General features: G+C 51.5%; 1 protein-coding gene across 1 annotated transcript in view; it reads left to right on the top strand.

The window, feature by feature from the left end:
- The window catches only part of PLXNA1 (plexin A1), a 274,845-nt gene that overhangs the window by 149,045 nt on the left and 104,711 nt on the right, over positions 1–21,089 (top strand). Inside the window, 1 exon segment of the mRNA XM_038409069.2 lies at positions 13,742–13,856. Within this exon segment, the coding sequence (XP_038264997.1) occupies positions 13,742–13,856 (115 nt within the window).

Below are 21,089 nucleotides of genomic sequence, written 5' to 3'. Positions count from 1 at the left end.
TCTGCTTGAAAACAAGTCAGTTTGCATTAGCGACAAAGATAATGCGCCTTGTTCCTGATTTCCGTAGTAACCTCTTGCAAGTGAAGGACGCTGACAAGGAGACAGGTAGGGGATTCTCAGTAATGGCCCCTTTTGGGAAGCTATGGATTCCCATGCTCCAATTAACAAACAGGAACTGGGAGAGTCTTGGAGTCCTCCTGGTAAATCCGAGATGGGAGGAGGAGGGGGTTAGAACTCTTTTTTTATAAATGCCCCCATGAGTTAATTTGTTTTGACCTTGTCAATATTTTCCAAACTGCTTTGAGAAGGGAGAGCTGTGACAGAGCCTCACAATGATTCTCTTCTCGCTCTGCTTTGCAGAGAGAGGAATCACCGTGACTCTAGGAGTTGGAGGCCTATAACACCTCTCAATACAGATTATCCAGTTCTCACTGAAGTGCTGTTGACAAGGTTGCCTCACAGCTGATTTTTCAAGGCCAGCCCTATGTGACATCTAGCAGACGCGCAGAGAAGAATTTAGTCTCTCTCCTTTCACAAAAAGCTGCAGCAAGACGACCCAGGCTCCTGTTTGTTAAACCTAGATTAGCACCAAGTGTTTGACTGTGTACTTGTTCCTTGTGCTGGGGGCATCTGCCATTCTATGTATAGTGACTAGATAAGGCTGAACTTTCCCTGAAATGCCCTGGGGGAGGCCTTTGGTTAAGAGGTAGCTAGTTAGTGCTCTTAGTGTGAAGTCTGAGGCCTAGAGCAAGCTGTCCTGAGCCCAAGGCTCTGTGTGTTTTCACTAAATCTCTGGCTGAGAAACGTACAGAGTAACACTGGGCTCTGTTGCACTCCCTAGTACCATGCACATTTCAGCATGGAGAAGGGATTTAGCGACTTCTGTGACAACGATTTTTCCTCCCTTACCCTGGATCACGAGGAGGAGACTCTGTAGGTGGTGGGATCCGTTTATGGAGAAGAGCTGGGCTGTGGGGGGACATAATCAGCTTTGTAGAGCACAGAGTGACAAAATGTATAGCCCCAGGCTGTAGTCTTCTTCTGAGGTCTTTCCTTCGCAGTGGGGATTGTCCTTAAAGTGTGTGTGTGTTTGTTGGGGGGGGTGTCTTTAGGGTAGCCATCAACTGTGGGAGCCCTGTCAGCACACCTATATTTGAGCCATGCTTTGTGGAGCAATAGAGACCCAGAGCTGATGCAGAGACATCCCCCCACCCCCACACCGATGGTAGGGGCCTCCCACTGACCCCGGAATTCATATGAATCCGTTGGGTTTTTGGGCTGGCCATGCAGGCTGGTCTTTAGGTCAGGGTGCAAACTCTCCCGCCACCGTGATGGGATGATTGGATAGGAATTTTCCCGGGGAGAACCTAGTGTAGGTTCCTTCCCGGCTTGCCCTGCCACTTGCGGGTTTTCTGTCCCGATCAGGTGCACACCCTTTAAAGGCTACTCCAGCTGCTTTGCTAATCCAATTAGTCATTCTGTGTCCAAACCTATGCAGATGACAGGGCCCTCCTTGTAAGCATTAACTCCCCTGTCAAGGTGTTCTTCAGGAAATTGAGTCCTCTTTAGAGATAAAGACATTATGCTAGGTCCCTTATCAACTTGAATAGAGACTGTGTTCTTTGGCTACGTAGATGAGTGAGAAATCTGCCTTGAAAGTGAGTTGAGAATTCCAGAGAGGGAGAGAAAGAGAGATCAATATAGGAACACGCTTCTGAAGGGAGAACTCATCTGAACTCAGACATCTAGGAGGGGGGAAATAATAGATATGAGAGTGGGAGGGTACTGGTGGGAGGGCTGGCTTGTAGGAACACAGGAACTGCCAGACTGGATCAGAGAAGGGGCCATCCTTAAGAGCATAAGAATGGTCATATTGGGTCAGACCAAAGGTCCATCTAGCCCAGAATCCTGTCTTCCAACAGTGGCCAGTGCCAGGTGCCCCACAGGGAATGAACAGAACAGGTAATCATCAGGCGATCCATCCCGTCGCCCATTCCCAGCTTCTGGCAAACGCAGGTTAGGGACATCATCCAGTCCAGTGTCCTAACTCTGTTAGTGTCCAGCCCCAGCTGCTTCAGAGGAAAGTGAAAGAAACCTCTCTTGTGGACAACCCAAACAGATTTGTTCCTAGTATTTCTTTGGGGGTGGTTCCCCCCTCTGGAATCTTTTGGTCAGAATTTCCATTGTGGTGTGTCTCTGAAGTCTTGAGCCAGGACCGGAGGGACTCTGGGGACAGGGTGGGGGAAGTTTAAGGGACATGGGGGCTAGTTCCTCAGTTTCTTCATTTCGATAAACTGTGCAAAATTTTTGGTTTTTAGTAGAAGTTTGTTCAGACTCACGTAGGCACCTATGCAGAGATGAATCCATTACAAAGCAGCAGCCCCACTAGCCTGGAAGCTAACTCCTCCCATTGGCACAGGGGAACGGAGAATGTCAGATGGCATAGGGAGCGTAGCTGTAGCCATGTCGGTCCCAGGATATTCGTCAGACAAGGTGCAGGAGGTCAGATCTTTTATGGCGCCAACTTCTGTGGGTGAGAGAAACAAGCTCTTGAGCTCTGTGTAAGCTCAGAAGTTTGTCTCTCTTGCCAACAGAAGCTGGTCCCATAAAAGTTCAAATGGTGATAGGGTACCTGATCTGGATGGATGGCAGGATTTTGGAAAGTCACTGAGGGGAACTTGATTGATGGTGGGATGGCACTTTGGATTGGGGAAATCACGCCTGGGCTCATACATGCCCATCGGCTGTGTAATTCCTGTATGCGAGACATTAATGCCATCAGGTGCTGGCACAGAAAACAAGGAGGCCCAGAGCTCTGCCTCAGGTGATGATGATGATGATGGCCCTAAGCACCATCAGTGGTCGATAACTGAGCCCCCTTAATATCTCCTAGCAAAGCTGTTCTTTCTTGGAGCCTCCACCACACCGGCCGTGTGAGCTCCTCATGTTGCCTGTGTGGCAGCAGACAGCCCATAAACCCTACCCCCAGAACGAGGACAACGTCTGGGGTGATGCTGGTGCACAAAGAAGGAAGCAAAGCAAAGGAAGCTGGTTTAGTTTCTGCTCTGTTAGCCCTGTGGGACGGGGGGAGGGGGGTCGGAGTTGGTGTTTGTCCGATGGGGAAGCAGGAAAATACATTTATTTATAAAGCTTCTTTGAGGGCATCACAAACAAGAGGTCCGAACAATACAGAAATGGCTGAGCAACTGTAACTCTACCACAGCTGCAGTCGGGCGTCCTTCTATCTTTAGGCATGTGAATGCTGCTGCGGTTGAATAGAGCAGCCCTGTCTCACAGGTCAGGCTTTTGTTATAAGTCTCCATTAGGCAAATGGGATTTATGCATTGCTTCAGGGGCGGGTGCGGCATGGCAGTGTAAGGAAGGCAGGGGCTGGGCTCGCTGCTAGCATGTGAATCACTGCCACCCCTGCTCAGTGCACAGATTCTTCCAGGCTCCTCGTCCCGCTGTTGCCTTTTCCTTCTTTTTCTATAGCTTAAAACTAATTGTGTTCCTCAGGAAAGTGTCGGGCTGTTAGTACTTGCTAGAGCCAGGTGTAGTATGGACGGGTGGTTTGTGCAAACTGTCCTAGCTCTGCTCGTGCTCCGCTGTCCAGACTTTGGTCCCCCTGCTATCCCAGTCCCAGACTTCCCACATCATTCTGCCTATGCCCTCATGTGTTCAGATGCGCTTGGTGCTTTACAAAACAAGTACAGATCATGTGCCTGTTGCAGATTGTATAACTTTAGGGCCTGATTCTGCAACTTTTCTACCAGTGAGTAGCATTACTTATGTGAGCAATCCTACTGCCTCCAACAGGACTGTTATGCTACTTGTTTGGAGTAAGGGATGCAGAATCAGGGCCTGAGTTAAACCGACAACAACATGAGGAGCTGGGGACACACAGAGGTGTAGGGAGGACAAGGGCAAAGTCAATAAGTTCCCTGGGAGAATAATGTGCACATCTTGAAGTTTCTTTTTTTAAATCTAAGGCTTTGGTTGAAAGGCTTCCTTGAAGCTGCGATTTTTCAGAAGGGACTCTGAGAATGGGAGGGAGGAGGTGTAGTGAGCAGGATCAGGAGGGAGTTCCAGACATGGGGCAGCACAAACGAAGGTGTAGAGGTGAGTTCAAAGAGGCATCCACAGAGGTGGGTTGGGTTGCGCAAAGAGAGTGGCATGGGTGTAAAGGAGTGAGAGCCAGCCTGCAGCACTCCTTGCTCTTCCCGTCCTAGGTCTCTCTCGTACCCTGGTGGGTACGAAGAGGGCTGGCAGTTGGTGACAGGGCCAAAAGTCTGCCACCGACTAGCAGGAGACTGCCCAAGGTCGTGGGGTTCTGTGGAGGGAATGTCATCAACCCACTGATGACTTCCCCCTGTAACTTTAGTGCCCTCATGGCCAAGATGGAGTCTGCTCTGCAGACAGCTCTGGCCAAGAGACGGCGCATGCAGGAATGCAGCAGGAAAAATTCCTTCCGCCCCGGGGCGCCTGTTCCAAACCCCACACACCCCCACAGGAAAAGTACAATGGATTTAACAAAGGGAGATTTGTTTACAGAGGGATGAGAGGAGAAAAACCAACAAGGGGAAATATAGGGGGAGCGGTAAAACGGTTGCATTCAAACCAAGGTCCCACAGGCCCAGTGGCAGCACAGTCTGAAAGGGCAGATACTGAGCAATGTGTCTGCACACACAGTTCAGGAGTCCTGAGCAAAGTTCCAGTTCAATGGTGGGTCTTGAGTGCTCCTGGTAGTCTTTGGCACCAGTGAACTTTCCCCAACAAACCCCTCTGGTGTCCTCTTCTGCCACTCTCTGCAAAGCCACACAGAGCAACAACCTCCCCTCCTAACTAGCTACTGCCTCCCACCTTATTCCCAATGTAGAGTCAGAAGCCCCAGTACTCACAGCCCCATGCAGCTCTGGGCAGCAGTGATACTGGGTCCAGCTCCAGCCTGTCCTTGTTGGGCGATTCCTCCCTGGCACAGTGCTCCTCCTGGCTTCTGTCCTGGGGCACCAGGCTTCTGTCCTGGTCGTTCGGCCACCCTGTCCTTCCCAGGCTTCAGGCAGGTTCTCTGCTGCTTCACTTTTTGAGGGCCTGCAGGCTACAGCCCTTCTCTCTCTCTCCCTCCTCCAGAGCCCCACCTGGAGTTTCCTTCCTTTCTCTCACTGCTCCTCCTCTCCACTTAGGGAAAAGATTTAAAGGGGCCATGCTCTCTAAACCCCAAGGTGTTACACCCCTGTCACTGGCCCCCTCACAGAACCCCCCCATCAGTGTGTTCTGGAAGCAAAGCTCAAGGAGCTTGCAACGCAACCCCCCACTCCCTCTCTGCTGCCACTCCAAATGTAGGCTATAATGGAATCTAATATTTCTAAGGATGTATCTTTCATCCCGAGATATGGTCTTAAAAGTAGCTCGAGGGATCTGAGGAAGTCAGAGGGAGCTGCTATGTGTATGCAGATGCTGTTTCCATCAGCACAGATCATGTATATAATTTTCCTTTCCAGTGAATCTTTCTTGTTCTCTATGTGCTTGTAATAGAACTTGCCCCCTCTTCCCCTCGCCTCCCCATGGTTTGCTCTGTATCCTTCCTCCAGGGCTGGCTTCTGTAGAAATCACTGCTCCAGGCAATGCTCCCCACCAGCAGGGCTTCCTCCTAGCACCTTGCATGAAAGAGCCCAGACTGCTCATGTCAAACACCTGCCTCTTCCTTTCTCTCACTTTCGGGGAGCATCTTTGGCCACCTTCACCCTGCATCTTCCTTCTCTCCCTCCCCTCTCTACTTGTTTCCCCGATCAGGCTTACCTTCCCCCCCCCCCCCCCGCCCATGGATTCTTGTTTTATTCTCTGCCTTCTCCTCTCTCTGCACAGAGCGCTTAAGAGCTCTGGGTGCCCTAAGCTGTAGATCAGAGAAGCAAATGGATTTATGCCCCAGGCCATGCGCCTACCAGTATAATGGCAAGATGCACTCCATGCCTGGGGATAAGAGCAAGTGAAGGTGAATGAGAAGGATGCCACCCATCGGACTTGATGGAAAGACTCCTGTTGCTTCGCTAGGTTTGGACCAGGCCTTGGGACAGAAGGAAGAATGCCATGGGGACTTGAGCTGCCCACTTCTAAACTGGCTGAATGTCCCACCAGGAAACTGTCTCCTGATGTTCGCAAAAGAAAAGGAGTACTTGTGGCACCTTAGAGACTAACAAATTTATTAGAGCATAAGCTTTCGTGAGCTACAGCTCACTTCATCGGATGCATTGATCCACAGGTTCTCTGTGGACTGGACTCTGTGGAGCTGATCGTGTCCTTGCTGGGATATCAGGAGTGATGCTTTCTACTCACTATAGCCTTCTCCACATGGCCTAGTGATTCTCCTGTGGTTTCCAGAAACTTCCTTTACTCACTAACCTCAACACCTGCATGCACTGCCGCCTGGTGCTCCTGTATCAGGTGTTTCTTTTGTGAATTTGCTCAGGGTTGAATTTTCAATGACCCAAAATTGGAAGGAAAGCAGCCCAGCTGTGCCGTCACCTAACAGGGGCAGCAGGCCATGAGTAGAAATTCTGGCCTCAGACCCAAGGCTCAGTGTCCACCACTCTATGCTGCTCACTCCACCTAGCTTTCTGCAAGGCTTTATGTTTATTAGGGTAATCCTCATTGTCTGCAGACCTCACTGCTCTTTCTCTAGGTGCGGGACCTACAGCCATGATGCACCCCAGCCCATTGTGGCCCCCTTAGAGGTTCCAGGAAAGACCGTGGACATGGATTGTTTCATGACTATGAGCTCCTTGCGGGAGGGATCTTTTTGTTATGTTTGTATAGCACCTGGCACAGTGGGGCCCTGGTCTATGGTTCGGGCTCCTAGGAGCTACAGTAATACAAATAATAACATCATCATAATGCTCAGAAACTCTTAGGAGGCAAGGAGGGAGGGAGTGTGACTGGAAACTCTGCTAATCTGCCTCCTGGTGGTTGCCCCCAATGAATCCAATCCCTTGGGGTAGAGGTTTTTTTTTTTTTTTTTTTTTTTTTTTTTTGCCTTACTTAAGGTCTTTGATGAGTTTGTCTCCACTCATGTGGCACCTGGCTCCACCACTTGGAGGAGGCAGGAGAAATTGCTGGTGAATTAGTCATGGATAACATGGCAGTTGAGCTGGTTGGGGCTCTGCGCCTGCATTCGGGTCTGTATTGTGGCTCCAACATAAATAGTTTCCAGCCCCGGTTTGGTTGGTTGCAGAACAGGTGCAATAGGGGGAGCTGCTATCTGCCCCAATGTTTAAAGTTTAAGGGACGGTGTGAGGGAGATTTCCTCCAGTTATCAGGAGTGATGAAAGCTTTTTAGTTGATAAGTGACGAGGAATTAAAAATGCCTGATGGTGGGAAGCAGGAGAGAGACTGCACAGATGGCAGCATGCTGCTGAGCAACCTGCCACTGCATCGGGAACAGACAGTAATGACAAATGGACACTTCAGGATAAAACCCCAAACATGCAGTACAGCCTGATGTTGGGCAGAATGCGCTTCTCTCAAATATAAAGCAGAGAGCTCGGGCTCTTTCATGTGCTTTGTCAACACCTGGAATCCAACTGGACCAGTTTGCCGTGATTCATTGAACCAGTACGTTTTACTGCTAGAAGTATCTCCTCTCTAGAATCTCAGCTTTCATTATCTTCTCTCTAGCACTTGCTTCCTGTTCTGAAGGTTGTTCTTCATAACAACAAGTGCGAACTAGTGCAGTGGTGTCTGAGTCTGCAGACTGCCTGAAAAGTTAGCTCTGGGAGAGTTTCAGCTTACACTTTGAAATGAATATGGGATTATTAGTTCTAAAACCTAATCGTGATCATTTACATTTCAAGGCTGCTAACTGTTTCACTGCTGATCAAAGCGTGCAAGGAGAGAGAGGGACAATCAGATATCAGCTTAATTTGCAGAAAGGAAGAGTAAGGTTAGATATTAGAAAAATCTTTCTATCTATAAAGATGGTTAAACACTGGAACAGGCTTTCTAGGGAGGTTGTGGAATTCTCATCATTGGAGGTTTTTAAGAATAGGTTAGACAATCATCAGTCAGAAATGGTCTAGTGATACATAATCCTGCCTCAAAGTACAGGGGTGGACTAGATGATCTCCTGAGGTCCCTTCCAACTCTAAATGTCTATGATCACAGTGATACGCCTGGTATGACAAGGTAGATGATAACATGGTTTGTACCATCTGGGTCTCATTCTGTCATCTTGAATGGGAGAAGCTTAGGCTGCAAGTGGAGTTTAGGAGAGTAGAATTACTAATTTATTGTCCCAGTCTGACTCCTGGACTTGCCAAGGAAATATTGCTGAATAGGGGGGAATTGGAATTGAAATTGACTAGGATAGGCAAGGCTAACACATGCCTTAACTGTGTTCTAGTTTAGGTTCCCTAGTGCTTGTGTTCTAGCTGCCATATGTTTTATATAGAGTTTGGCCAGCCAGTCTCTGTTAATGTCACTGTACACTAAGGATTTAGTAATAGTAACCATAATATAATTAAGTTTGACATCTTCATGGTGGTGGGGAATCCTCGCAAGAAGTAACAATGTCCTGCAGAACTCCAGGAACCGGCACTTTAAAAATGACTCTCTTAGGTTAGAAGGAGCCTGAAGGTATAAATTAGGAAATTTAAATCCCTTGAGGCTGCTGAAGAATAGCTTATTAGTCACTAGAAATAAGTCTATTCCCTGGCAGATGAAGAGGAAGCTTACAGGCCAGCGAGAACCCGGTGTGGGTAACTGGTAAGGTACACAAGTCCACTCCAGCCTAAAGTATAACTGGGGATACTGGAGACCTGAATTCCCTGTAAACTGCGTGGCACCCTATTTAGCACTGCGCAGGTGCTCAGGGAACCCGCCCGGGGACCTGCCATGGCTGGGGAAGGGGTGCCCCTCTCCTGGCCCCAACCTGCCATGGCCGGGGCGGCCCCCCAGCTCCAGCTATGCCGTGGCCTGGAGCTTCCGAGGCTGGGGCGCTCCTACCCTGCCCCTACTGGTGGCCCGGCCCTCCCAGCTTGAACCCAGCGGGGGGGCCCAGCCCAAACCCCCCTGTGGCCCAGACCTGTTGCGGCCGGGGCACCCCACCCTGAACTCAGCCCTGCTCCGGACCTGTGGGGGGGGGGGGGAGGGGTGCATATCCTCCAGCCCCAGAGTTGCCATGGCGGAGAGAGCTGGGGGGAGTCCTCTCTCCCCACTGTGCCCCGGAGCACCTTCCTGCACCCCAAACCCTTCACCCCCGGCCCCACCCTAGAGCCCGCAACCCCAGCCCGAGTCCGCCCTCCCACCCCCCCTCTGCCCTAGTGCTAGCCTTGATCCCCTCCTGGCTCCACCCCCAGCCAAAGCCCTCATACCCCTGCATCCCAACTCTCCCCCAGCCCTGAGACCCTCATCCCTGGCCCCACCCCAGCCGGAGCCCTGATATCCCTGCACCCCAACCCTCTGCACCAGCCCTGAGCCCCCTCCCACACTCTGACGCCCTCGGCCCCACTCCACCACATGAATTTTGTTATGTGCACTGATATGAAGGTGAGGTGGCACACATCACCCCCATATTGGTGCACATAACAAAATTCATTCTGCACACGGGTGGGAAAAATTAGAGGGAACCCTGAGACTTAGCCCAGGGGAAGCTGGGAGATGGGAGTGGAAGATGATTAGGTACACTCATCACTCGCCCCCTACCTCCCCCCCCCCCCAAACGGCTGGAGTGCTCTGCCTCGGAGAGGAGCTCATGGCCTCAGTGCCTTGGAGGATTAAGCCCCCAATGTGGGACTGTCCCTCCCAATACAGGACTAATGGCAACTCTAGAAGAGGTCTAGAGGCATTAGGCCATGACCTTAAAGGGAGAGGAAGAAAAGACTGCTTAGCTTTGAAGTTAACATGGGAAAAGGCTAGGTATAAATCTGTATGTAGGACACAGAACCCTAGGTGAAGGAGTCCCCTTTGGTCCCATCAGCTCCTTGAGCAGGGCGTACCACACATTCCCCAGTGTTTTTGCAGCCTCATTTTAAATGTCCAGAGTTATGGAGGCTTTAGAGACCATGAAACAGCCTGAAAAATCTCATGGCTAGGAGCTGTTTCTTCATATTCAGCTTGCATTTGCTGGAGCTCCATTTCATCCTCTTATTTCTAGTTATACCACTGGGCCATCCAAACAGTGTATTCTGCCCTCAGTGATCACCCCATCAGGCGCTTTTAGCCATGAACCCCCTTTGACCAACCTCTCCATGGATCCTGCTTTACTGCTTGGATTAATTGCCAGTCCCCACCACCCCGACAGCAGATTTGTCTGCCTCCCAGTCCTTGCTTGAGGGACGATAGGCGCAATCCTTTTGCTTTGTTGTTTGTTTTTTTTCCGCTCCGCACCACCCCATCGAAGCTACTGAAGATAGGAGGCTACAGCTGTGCTTTTAAGTTGAATATCTGCAGCTGAAATAAAATTGCATATATTTGCATAAGGAGCATCTCAATTAACATATTTGTGGGTAAAGCAACAAGGGCTGTTCATTTGGAAGTGAAAACGTGAGCGAAACATGGAAATGACTTCAGCCCCTTTGCAAGCAGCTTAATTAAATATTTCCTTAGCGTGTGCGCATGGATTTAAAAAGCTACTGCTGTATATGTAATGGGGTGTGAAACTCGAGAGCAAGGAGCTCTGTCCCTGCAAAGCCCCAGGTGTGTGGATTTGAACAGAAGCTGCCTGCACCTAGATCTGTCTGACCTGGCATCTATGTCACACTCATCATCCTTGTGTTATCCCAGCACCTCTGAAGTGACAGCTCGGCAGGGGTAGGGGGGGAAGGAATTCAGCGTGATTCCTGAGTTGGTTGGAGCCTCCTGTTTGGGAGGCATTCTGTTTCCTTACATTGCAGATCTAGGCTCTCCCCCTCCCATTCAACTCCTTCACCGCTCTCTCTGCGAAAGCCCCACAGAGGGCGCTGGCATGGAAGCCTGACTTGTTCAGGTTCAGAGCTGGGGTTCAAGGATAGCCTTTCCACTCTAGGCAGTCCACCGGTCTCACTCCTGCCAAGGGCCCTGTGTACCTGAGGGGGTCTCTGTGTTTCCATGTAATTGCTGGGGGCTCAGCTCTGCTCTAGTGGAGAGAATGGCAGCAGGACAAGCCCTTGATTGGGGTAATCTATGCTGTGCTGTTGTTCTTTCCTCCCTCTTGGTCCCCCACCCCGCACTGCTGCCCATCTCCCAATCAGCAGGCTGGGTTTGGTTCCATGGGATGCTCTTGCTTCTTGTGAGCCTGGTTTGAGAGTGAGAGTCCTGGATTAATTTAGGGCCTTGTGAGGTTGTGTCAGCGCCATGTCCTGATGGAGCCCTTTGTGGCAGCTGTTGTGGTGTCAGGACTCAAGAGGTGCAGACCTGAATTGTACCCTTCCCAGTGGAGACATGCCCCACTGAGCTCCTTGGTGATTTGACCCTTGAAGCAGGGATCGTGTCAGAGACTGTTGTTTGGTGTCACAATGGAGAGACTCTCGGTTCGTTTACTTACTCTGCGCTAAACAGCTATTTAACAACCACATTAATACCTGGGTGATGGCTTAGAGCTGGGATTCTGCCTGTGTTGAGTCCTCTTGTGATGCGAGATCGCCATCTGTACTAGAAATACTCTGTGTCAGCTGATCCTGGACCTGAACCAGGCTGTTAAAGCACTTCTGGAATGTGTCTTACAACAGGATGGTGGCCTTGTCTAGACAGGAGAAATGGTGTTTCTGAAGAACATATTAGCTGGCACATTTTAAACAAAGTGCTGTTTAAAAGTGTATTAACGCCAAGTATAGACAGGGTTTAACATCTTGGCAAACATGCTAGCTGGGTGTGATCAGCTCTAGGCCATGTGAATATGTAGCAAGGCCAAAATACCATCAGGTTAGTAGGATTCTTCCCAGGTGAACAATCCCAGGGGTGGTTTGTAATAGAGCCCAGGAAGTGTCGGCAGATAGCCCATCCAGACCACGAGCACCTGGAGCAGGATCGACAGCTAACACAAATCCAGCAGCACTTGTTGTCCACCGCAGGGGGCTTCAGCATGAGCGCATTGCCTCTTCCCACCATCCTCTCTGTGTGGATCAGTCTGGTATTTCACACTGAATCCCTATGCCCAGCCGTGGGACCAAGGACACAGTGCGGACTATTGCACCACCCCCAATGGTACAGTGGGTGGGTGAGAGGGGCCCCATGCCTTTCTAATGCTGCAGGCTTGGCTAGCTGCTCAATTCCTCCTGGAATCGGCTGACATGCTGAGGCAACTCCAGGTCTCCTTTTCTCGTCCAGCTCTAATTATGGTGCTTTGGAAGGGCTGCAGTTGTGCTCTTTGTACTCAATAAAAGCTTCCTGCCTGCCATGTCTGTATCCTACCAAAGCAGGCGTCTCTGACACAGGGACTTCAAAGTAGAGGAGCATGGCTCATGGGATCAAACAATTGTGAACATGGGCCCTGGGGAGATATAGAGGAGAGAGAGGAAGGGGGGCCGGAGAGAGACCCACACAGCTAGAGAGAAGGGGGAAACAACACACACAATCAGCCAGATGGAGACAGAAAACCATGGGAGGGATTGAGACACACAAACAACCAGAGAAGGGGGTAGGAAACACAGGCATAGCCCAGCGAGTGACTGAGGATGTGGGAGGGGGCCGACAGAGGGGGTCACACACATTGCATTGTAAGCAAGTGAAAGGAACTACAGTCATGAAATGTTAATCTGACCCAACCTTTGGCCAATTATAATTTTCCTCTGAATGAATGTGCATTAATGCAGTGGGCTTTTTCTCCCTGCAATGGAGGGGCCTTGTTCTGACTCCATTTGCTAAAATTGCCTTTCATAAAACCAGAAATAAAGCTCACAAAGTGTGCAATTCAGCCCCCTCATGAGCAGACGGGAAAGGAAGGGCCCAGCGCTGCCAAGTTAGAGAGAGGGGTCACAGCCTGCAACCGCAGGTCCCCTGCCTTTGACCACGTGGCATGTGTTATCACAGCATGTGTTACGGGGGGGGGAGAGGAGGAGAACATGGCTGGGGCAGGGAGAGGAGCAAGAGACGCTGTAAACTTTGTATACAGGCTAGGGAGTGGATATTTGGCATGGTGGGGGGACTCCCCTGTTAGAAGCCAGACTGACCTCAGGGTCAGGGTGGTGCTTTGATGTAGGGAGTGGAGGGGTGACTCTGGTGGGGCCTGTCACCCCTCTGACTGCACTCGGTCCCAGTGCCCACGGGTGGTGCTAGGGGTGCTGTGCTGGAGGTAGTGGGGCGGGTGACACGGTAACGGACGCTCTCTCCTCTGACTGTGTGCTGCCCCCGAAGTGGTGCTAGGTGGCTCTGTGCTGTACCGGTTACAACCTTGTGGATAAGATGTGAAATAAAGACCCTGACCTTTCGTGGTGATGAAAAATCCCATGGCACTTTAAGCAAGAGTCAGGATGTTAACCTCTATATGCTGGCCAAATTTGACTCTGGGTAATTCCATTCTGCCTCCCTAAATCCCCCGTGCAGGTTCAGTTGGAGAGTGAGTGTGTGCTTTCACCTCTTGTCCTAAATTAATGTATGGCCTAACGTTGCCATGGACTATTAATACAGCCATTGGCTTCCGCCCTAGAAGTGGCTGCATTTCTGTGGGTGGAGAAATGGTCCCTGTTGCAACTGTATGGCGCTTTGGGACCGTAAGAGATGGTGACTGCCTCACAGTGTTTTGATGCTATCTCACCGGCTCTCTCTCTCCCTACAGCTGCCTGTCCTGTGTAAATGGCTCCTTCCCATGCCACTGGTGTAAATATCGGCACATCTGCACCCACAATGCTGCTGACTGCTCCTTCCAGGAGGGGCGTGTCAACATGTCTGAGGTAAGGAGCCATAAAACTGCTGCCCCCGAGTCTCCAGCCACCTCCCATCTGCTCTGCTGCGGATTATGACATGGACTGTTTGTTGGCTTGCGAGGGAGTGATCTATAGAGCTGCAGTAGGGAAAAGGCACTTTCTAAATCTGTCCCTTCTCTGTTCCCCGAAACCTTCCTAAATCTGTGACGGCCTCAGGCCTGCAGCCCCCCAGCCAGAGCTTGCTCTTGTTTTCTGTTGGCTGGGCAGAGATGGATGCAGTTGTGGGGATTTTCTTGGGCTGTTTCCCTGCCTGGTTAGCCCTCAGTGGCATCATCAGCTTGTCCTGAGCTTATACTCAAATAAATTTGTTAGTCTCTAAGGTGCCACAAGTCCTCCTTTTCTTTTTGCAAATACAGACTAACATGGCTGCTACTCTGAAACCTGATGCTCAGTCACTGTGCAAGCCATTAAGAGTGCGGCCTGGAGGGCAGTATGTCCATTACAAACCAGGTGGTTCCTTTCCCCCTCCCCCCGCCTTATCTTATCAAGGCAGCTTCAAACCCACTGCCACTGAGACTGTTAACCCCTTCATGTGCTGCAGTCACAGGGGGCTCCCCAGTCATTTAATTGAAGTTACTTTGTGGAGAGAGACTTGTAGAAATTAGGCCAGACTTTCAACTGGCCTCGAACATTTGCAACCCCAGGGTGTGCAGGCGCAAATGAGCGTCACCCTGTGTATGTCTCACTACACCCATGAACAGCCCTGGCCGCAAATGGAGTGGGAAATTGGCTCATGAGACCATCCCAGTCCATTCCTTCAGGAGCCAGTGCAGGGCTGGTCCTGACAGCATATGCTTTGTTCAGGCTAGCTCTGGATGGCTCAAACGAAGGATCTGCCTTTTGAAGTAACTGGTGGTTTTGAGGCATCCAGCTTGAAACACCGTTACGGGGCCCGATTTTCAAAATGAGAGCATCTGCCCTCTCCAAACATGTCTGAAGTTGAGCACCCAGCATCACAAGTCACTTCTGAACAGTTAGGCCAGAGCTCCCGCCATTGCCAATGGGGAATGTCCCATGCCCTGCCAGGGGGGAGAGCAGTAGCGTAGCTAGGGGGAGAGCGGGGCGCGGCCACTCCCCCACTGAGCAGAAGTGGCGCCTTTTTAATTATTTGGCGCCTTTTACATTTTTACTCACCCGGCAGCAGTCCGGGTCTTTGGCGGCGGGTCAGGGGGATCGGAGATAGAAAAAGGCGCCACCCCCTGGTACTCAGCCGGTGGTGCTCCGGGTTTTCAGCAGCACTTGGGCGTCGGTTCCTTCACTGGCTTCAGTCTTCGGCGGCATTGCAGGGGAGCCTTCAGTGCCGAAGACCAGAGCAGCCGGTTTTATCTCTGGATGGTGGCCAGAGGCCCAGCAATGCTGGCATGTGGCTTCCTGCAGCGGCCCAATGCCTGCTTCCGCCCCCAAGTCCGTTTGAGCTTTTGCACAATGTCACTAGAGCTGGGTTCAATGGGAATTTCCTTCCTGACCCCCTGTGGTGATGCATTAATGCCCTGAAGCCAGCAGTTGAATCCCCTTCCGATTCAGACATGCGTGGCTGCTGGCCTTGTTGCCCCGTGTTGCTAGCTGCTGGGCCTGCTGCAGAGAGCCAATGAGTAATGAGGGTTTCTCTCTCCCCCAGGGGGTGTCTGTGTTAGACTAAGCTCTGTGCTTTTTGTCACCTGCCGCTAAATTGGAAGAAAAGGGCTCCCTTAAAAAGCCATGTGTTAGGAGCGCTCTGTTAAAAACTGGTTTCAGAGTAGCAGCCATGTTAGTCTGTATTCGCAAAAAAGAAAAGGAGGACTTGTGGCACCTTAGAGACTAACAAATTTATTTGAGCATAAGCTTTCGTGAGCTACAGCTCACTTCATCTGATGCATTCAGTGGAAATACAGTGGGGAGATTTATATACACAGAGAACATGGGCACAAGCTGTCAACATAGTCTGTTTGGTATGTAGATTGTAATGGATTTTTTACCTTCAGTCCTTTTGGTATGATCTGCCACTTGCCTAGAACCATTTCCCTTCAGCCCTTCCATCGCTTCCCCTTTGCAGCTTGATTTTGTCAGAGGTGGCACTAACCCTTCCCATGCTGGAAGCTTTAGACTGAGTCGCCAAAGGCAAGGAAACATCTGAGTGGTTAGAGCAGTGACCCTTTGTGATGTGTGTGCTTCTGGGGCTCTGCAAGCCCTAACTGGTGCTTTGGGATGTTCCAGTGAAAAGTGCTCCAGACGCCCAGAGGCTGGTGACTGATTTACTGTGATTGAACTGCACCTGTTCACTTTGTCCAGCGTCTAGCACTTATGCACCTGAATACTGCGGGGAGGGATGCCCTGCCCTCTGCTGCAGAGAAGAGGCAGCGCTTAGCTGTGATGAATTTCTGGGCTCAGCCAGAATCTGTGGTTCTCTCTAGCTCCCAGATGGAGTAACACAGCCTGTGCTGCTGTCACCGCACAGGCTATCTCTAAGGCTACATTGGCACGATGAGCTGAAGGTGTGATTCCCAGCTGGAGGAGACATACTCATGCTAGCTCTCATCTGAGCTAGTGCACTAAAAATAGTGTAGTTGTGGTACCGCCGGCAGCCATGGGTGGTGGCACAGGCTAGCAGCCTGCATACATACCCGTGGGGTTCAGGAAGGTTTGTACTCGGGGCAGCTAGCACGGTACTGCCACTGCCCAGGCTGCTGTCGCCACACTACTATCTTTAGTGCACACGCTCAGATGAGAGCTAGCACGAGTATGTCTGCGTGAACTGGGAATCATACCCCCAACTTGTAGTGTAGATTTAGCCGAAGTCCTGGCTTGCTGATACACTACAAGAAACAAATACTTGTAAATACCTGAGAGAGGTGGTTTCGAGGTTGCTTTTAAAATGAGTGTGTTCCTGTTGGACTCAAACTGTCATAAACTCCTCCCCTGGTATCAAATGGTGCTGATCAGCTTAAAAGCACCACTGCACTGCATTCTGGTGATTTCCTTGGCTGTCTGCCCCCAGAGATCGACCTGCCGCTTGCGTTTCTGTCTGATGGACACACAGCCCTCAACGTTAGGCACAGAAGTTAGCTCGCCATTCTGTGGTTTAGAGCCATCCTGTTCTGAAGGCAGGCCAAAGAAAGCACTTGTTTTTGGAGAGGCCTCTCTGGATTGGAGAAGGAATTAGCAGCACTGGGAAGTCAGGCCTCCCATTTGCCTTCCCGGAGTGTGCTGGAAATAATGAGGCTTTCTGAGCACAATTCTCATCCTTGTTTTAGACATGGTGTGTGTTGTCCCCCTTCCATCTGGACACCTGTTAGGTGCTTTCCCCTTTCTCTGCTGAGGTATGGTACCAAGAAAGGAGCAATGGGCCTCCTTCAGGGGGATGGTTCAGATGTGTTTCTTACTAAAAAAGCACTTGGCAAAGTGACCTCGGGCATTTCTCTCCTGCCTGCCCATTAGTGGGGAGGCTGAGATCTCGCAGAACTCATGTCACATCAGGGATCCCAGGCTAGGACTGGGCCCAGGGAGCAAGAGAGAGTAAAGCTTGTACTCTCCCATGTATAAAAAACAGCTAAGATTTCCCTCTTGTTTTCCTCTCTCTGGGTTTATGAAATTCCAGCTGGCTCAGAGACATTCACCTCCCCAGCAGAGGGCATCTTCCTGTAGAACCTAGTCAGCCCTCCGACTTGGGAGAAGGCCTGGATTCACCAGAACATTGACTCACACCTCATTTCACAGACTCTTCCCTGCAGCCACCCCTCCTCCACAGTTCTGGGGTCTTTCCTCCTGCCCTTCTCCCACCAGAGATGCTTGCTTCCTATCCCCAGCCATCCGTCACATATACTCCTGGTTGGCCTTCACCCCCACATCAGCTATGGGACCTGCCAATAGTCCGGCTAGTTGACTCCCCTGCCCCTATCCAGTTCTGCTCCCATGCTTAGGATGAGCAGAATCTTCCTCTCAGAGAGCCCCCTCCCCATAACCATTGGGAGCCTTTTCTCTTCATCTCTTGAGGCTGGTGTCTCCTGAGTCCCCAGCACGGGGGGTATAGGCTGGCGCGCCTCTGGGGTAGCTGTGAGTAGGTTGGACCCCTGTGGGTGGCTCACGTGCAGTGTTTAGATGGATCCAACCGTGAGTGTCAGTGCAGCCTAGGCTCCCTCATTGGTATTTTTCACTTCCCTCTCACTGCAACCGCTCCGGGCTGATGAGCGTCTGCTCGGCATTGAATAGGTCAAGCTCCCAGCGACGAACAATTCATTTTTCTTTCTCCCCTCTTTTGTCATTTCTGGGAGCCTGGGCCCTCCAGGAAGGAAGCAGAGAACTGGGCAATTACTCATCCAGAGCCCAGCCATCAGCAGCACAATTACTCTTGTGCCATGGCCACTTACGTGTGAGGGAGCGACTTTATTTATTATAGGCCAGATCCTGCATGCCTTACTCATGCAAGCGGCCCATGGACGTCAGTGGGCCTGCTCCTGCTGCTCCCAGAGAATGGGAGCTGCTTCCATGAGCAAGGCAAGAGGACCTGGTCTTGTATAGCTCCTAATATCTCGGATACATGGTCTGGAATCAGCGAGGCCTAATAAACATGGAGCCCAATGATGCTGTTTTCCAGAGCAGCTGCACTTCAGTGCTCACATTTTCAGCCAACTCCAAAATCGCACCTGCAAACTGTACTGTCAGCGCTGGGCATTCACAGCCCATTAGCTACGTAACTTCTGTGTGCACACACTAGCTGTGTTTGCATGTGCAAACCTCGTCAGGCAGAACTTTGGAGTTACCTTTGGAGATATCCTAAAAGCATCTGGGAAGATGCTCAGGCTCTTGTTTTGTGAGACATGGGCCCTTCCCAGAGGCCCAAGCTTGAGAACTGGCATCATGTGTAACTTCCAGCATGGGTGAGAGCTGGCCCTGGCCAAACATTTGTGGCTAGACTCAGGCAGGACCTGAGCCTTGGAACAGCTCAGTTGAGGCCACTTTCACTTGGGGTAGCCTCAGCAGATCCTGGCAGGGGTGGCGAAGTACTGGCAGACCGTCTGCCAGGATGCGCCTCCTGGCTGGGACCAGTGAGTCCTGCCGCTCTCCCTACAAAGCCTGTTCTTGTGAGGTTTTCAAATGAGAGCGGTTCAGACAAAGATCCTGATGAGCCCCGCGAGTGTGTAGAGGTTGCTGCCGTCCTCCTTGGTGCTGGGCCATCGCCTGCAGGTCAAATTAAGAACAGAGACTCAACCTGACCTCTGAATTTCTAGTCCTTTGTGGGTGTGCGTCTAACCCTCAGAGTTATTTTAAGCAGGGCTTGGTCTGGCTGAATTTCAGCTTGTCTGAGTGTGGCCAGTGAGGTAATGGAAATCTCCTGTCCCCAGTCAGAGGGTTAACTGTTTTCTTGCTGGTTTTCCTCTTGTACCTGCTGTGCTGTCATTGCCCAGTAAGCTCTCTTTGTAATCGGGCGCACTGTGAAGTGCCTGCTGCATGAGGCAGCCCAGTGGGTGCATTTTACCCGGGCCAGTCTGGCACACTCAGCAGGGGAGCAGTGCATTCCCCGGAGGCTCCTGGGCACTGGCAGCACAGAAGATGCGGTCTACATGGGGCATGTATGGAAATCTGGGCAGCACAGCAGGTGCTTGCTGGTTCATGAGGAGCAGGCCAGGAGGGATTGCGGGTTGGTAGGAGCCATCGCTCGTTGCATATGTCCTTATGTTTGTTCAGGTGTGCCTGGCAACAGCCAGCACCCTGCTGCTTTCCTATTGCCAGTGAGAATTAAGCCCCTGCCCTGACGCCATTGGTGGGTTTGGAATCCCTGGGCTTTGGTTTCCTGAGGTTTAACTCCACATGGCTCTTTGACCCCCTGGGCTTTCCCTAGGACTACGGTTGGAGGGAAGGCCGTGATGATGGGTGAAGAGCAGGAGCTCCCATCTCCTGCCCCCTGTCCCACTCCTAGCGGTGACTGGGGAATGCGATCAGCCATTCAGACTGAATTATCTTTTAGTAAAAGGCTGCTCTGCGGAGACAGGGTCCTGTGTATCTGCTGGAGGGGAGTTTGACTTGGAATTGGGGAGGACCGTGAAAGGCTTGTGTTCTGAAGGCTGCAACGATCTGTGGAGAGCTCCTGGGCTGAATGCAGTCAGCTCTGCCCCCATGCCCGGGAGCAGGTGCTGCTCTGAGCTGTGGAGACCCGATCGGGCTTTGGTGCATCCCTGAAGCATTGGAAAGACTCACAGCTCCTCTGTCTTCCCTCAGAAAGGATCAAAGCCCCCGGGTGGAGGATGGCCTCCCTTGGGAGCCTAGAAGGGCCTCCTTCAGCCAGCTTGGGTGGAAGAGGTAGTCGGGAGTGACTCTCCAATGCTACCAACCCGCAGAGCAAGAGGCTGGGGCTGGCAATGGGTTCAGGGTCTGGGTTCAGGGTCTTCCCTTCTCCTCCAGACCTTATGGCAGCGTGCAGAGCCCTAACCACTGGATCCCCGGCCTGGCCTTTGCAGCACTGACAGCCTTGAGGAGTAAGAGACCAGGAATGGAACCGGGCCCTTCTGTAGGATGGTGCACCCGTCCCCCAGCTACCGACTGCACCAGCCACCCACTCCGGCAGGACAAGTCACCCCCTTTCCCCATTTGTCCAAACCATCTTACCCTCTGCCGTGTGATGCTCCTGTTAACCCAAGACCACGTCTCCTCAGGCCATTGACATGTGCTGTCCAGCTGACCTCCATCAGCTGCCAAAACTCTCCTGCACCTCCACCTCCACATCTCCCAACTCAACCCCTTTCCCAGCCTCCAAGGCCTACCCCTTCTCTCTTGGGAATCCAGATCAAGCCAGACTCCTTCACGCACTAATGCACCCACAATTCAGTGGAAGGGCAGGTAGAGGGCAGCCCAGATCCCAGCTAGGCCCGGAGTTGCTTTAAGGCAGGCCAGCAGACAGGGATTACAGCAGAGGGAAGGGCTAATTATATTGAAAGCGGGGACCAGCCCCGGGAGGGGGGCGGGGAGGGGAGGTTTGTTCACCCTAGTGGCTGTTCCAATCCTTCTAAAGGAAGATGAGGGCCCCCCACCAGTTTTGGAAGGGCAGATGATGGGTCCTTACTGAGGGGGAATATGAGCTGAGTTGGTACCACCTCCAAGAGGAATTTGGGGTGGGTTGGGCGGGCCTTCAGCAAAGTCCTCCAGTGCATTTCCCCCAATGAGAGCAGCGGCTGTCAGATTCCCAGCTGCCGCAGTGTGCTGGGAGCTGAGGACCTGGCATGGGTGAAT

The sequence above is a fragment of the Dermochelys coriacea genome, chromosome 7, assembly GCF_009764565.3.
Source record: "Dermochelys coriacea isolate rDerCor1 chromosome 7, rDerCor1.pri.v4, whole genome shotgun sequence".
NCBI classification, from domain to species: domain Eukaryota; kingdom Metazoa; phylum Chordata; order Testudines; family Dermochelyidae; genus Dermochelys; species Dermochelys coriacea.
Note: the sequence above shows the minus strand (reverse complement) of the source record. Positions and strands in the feature narration are given on the sequence as shown.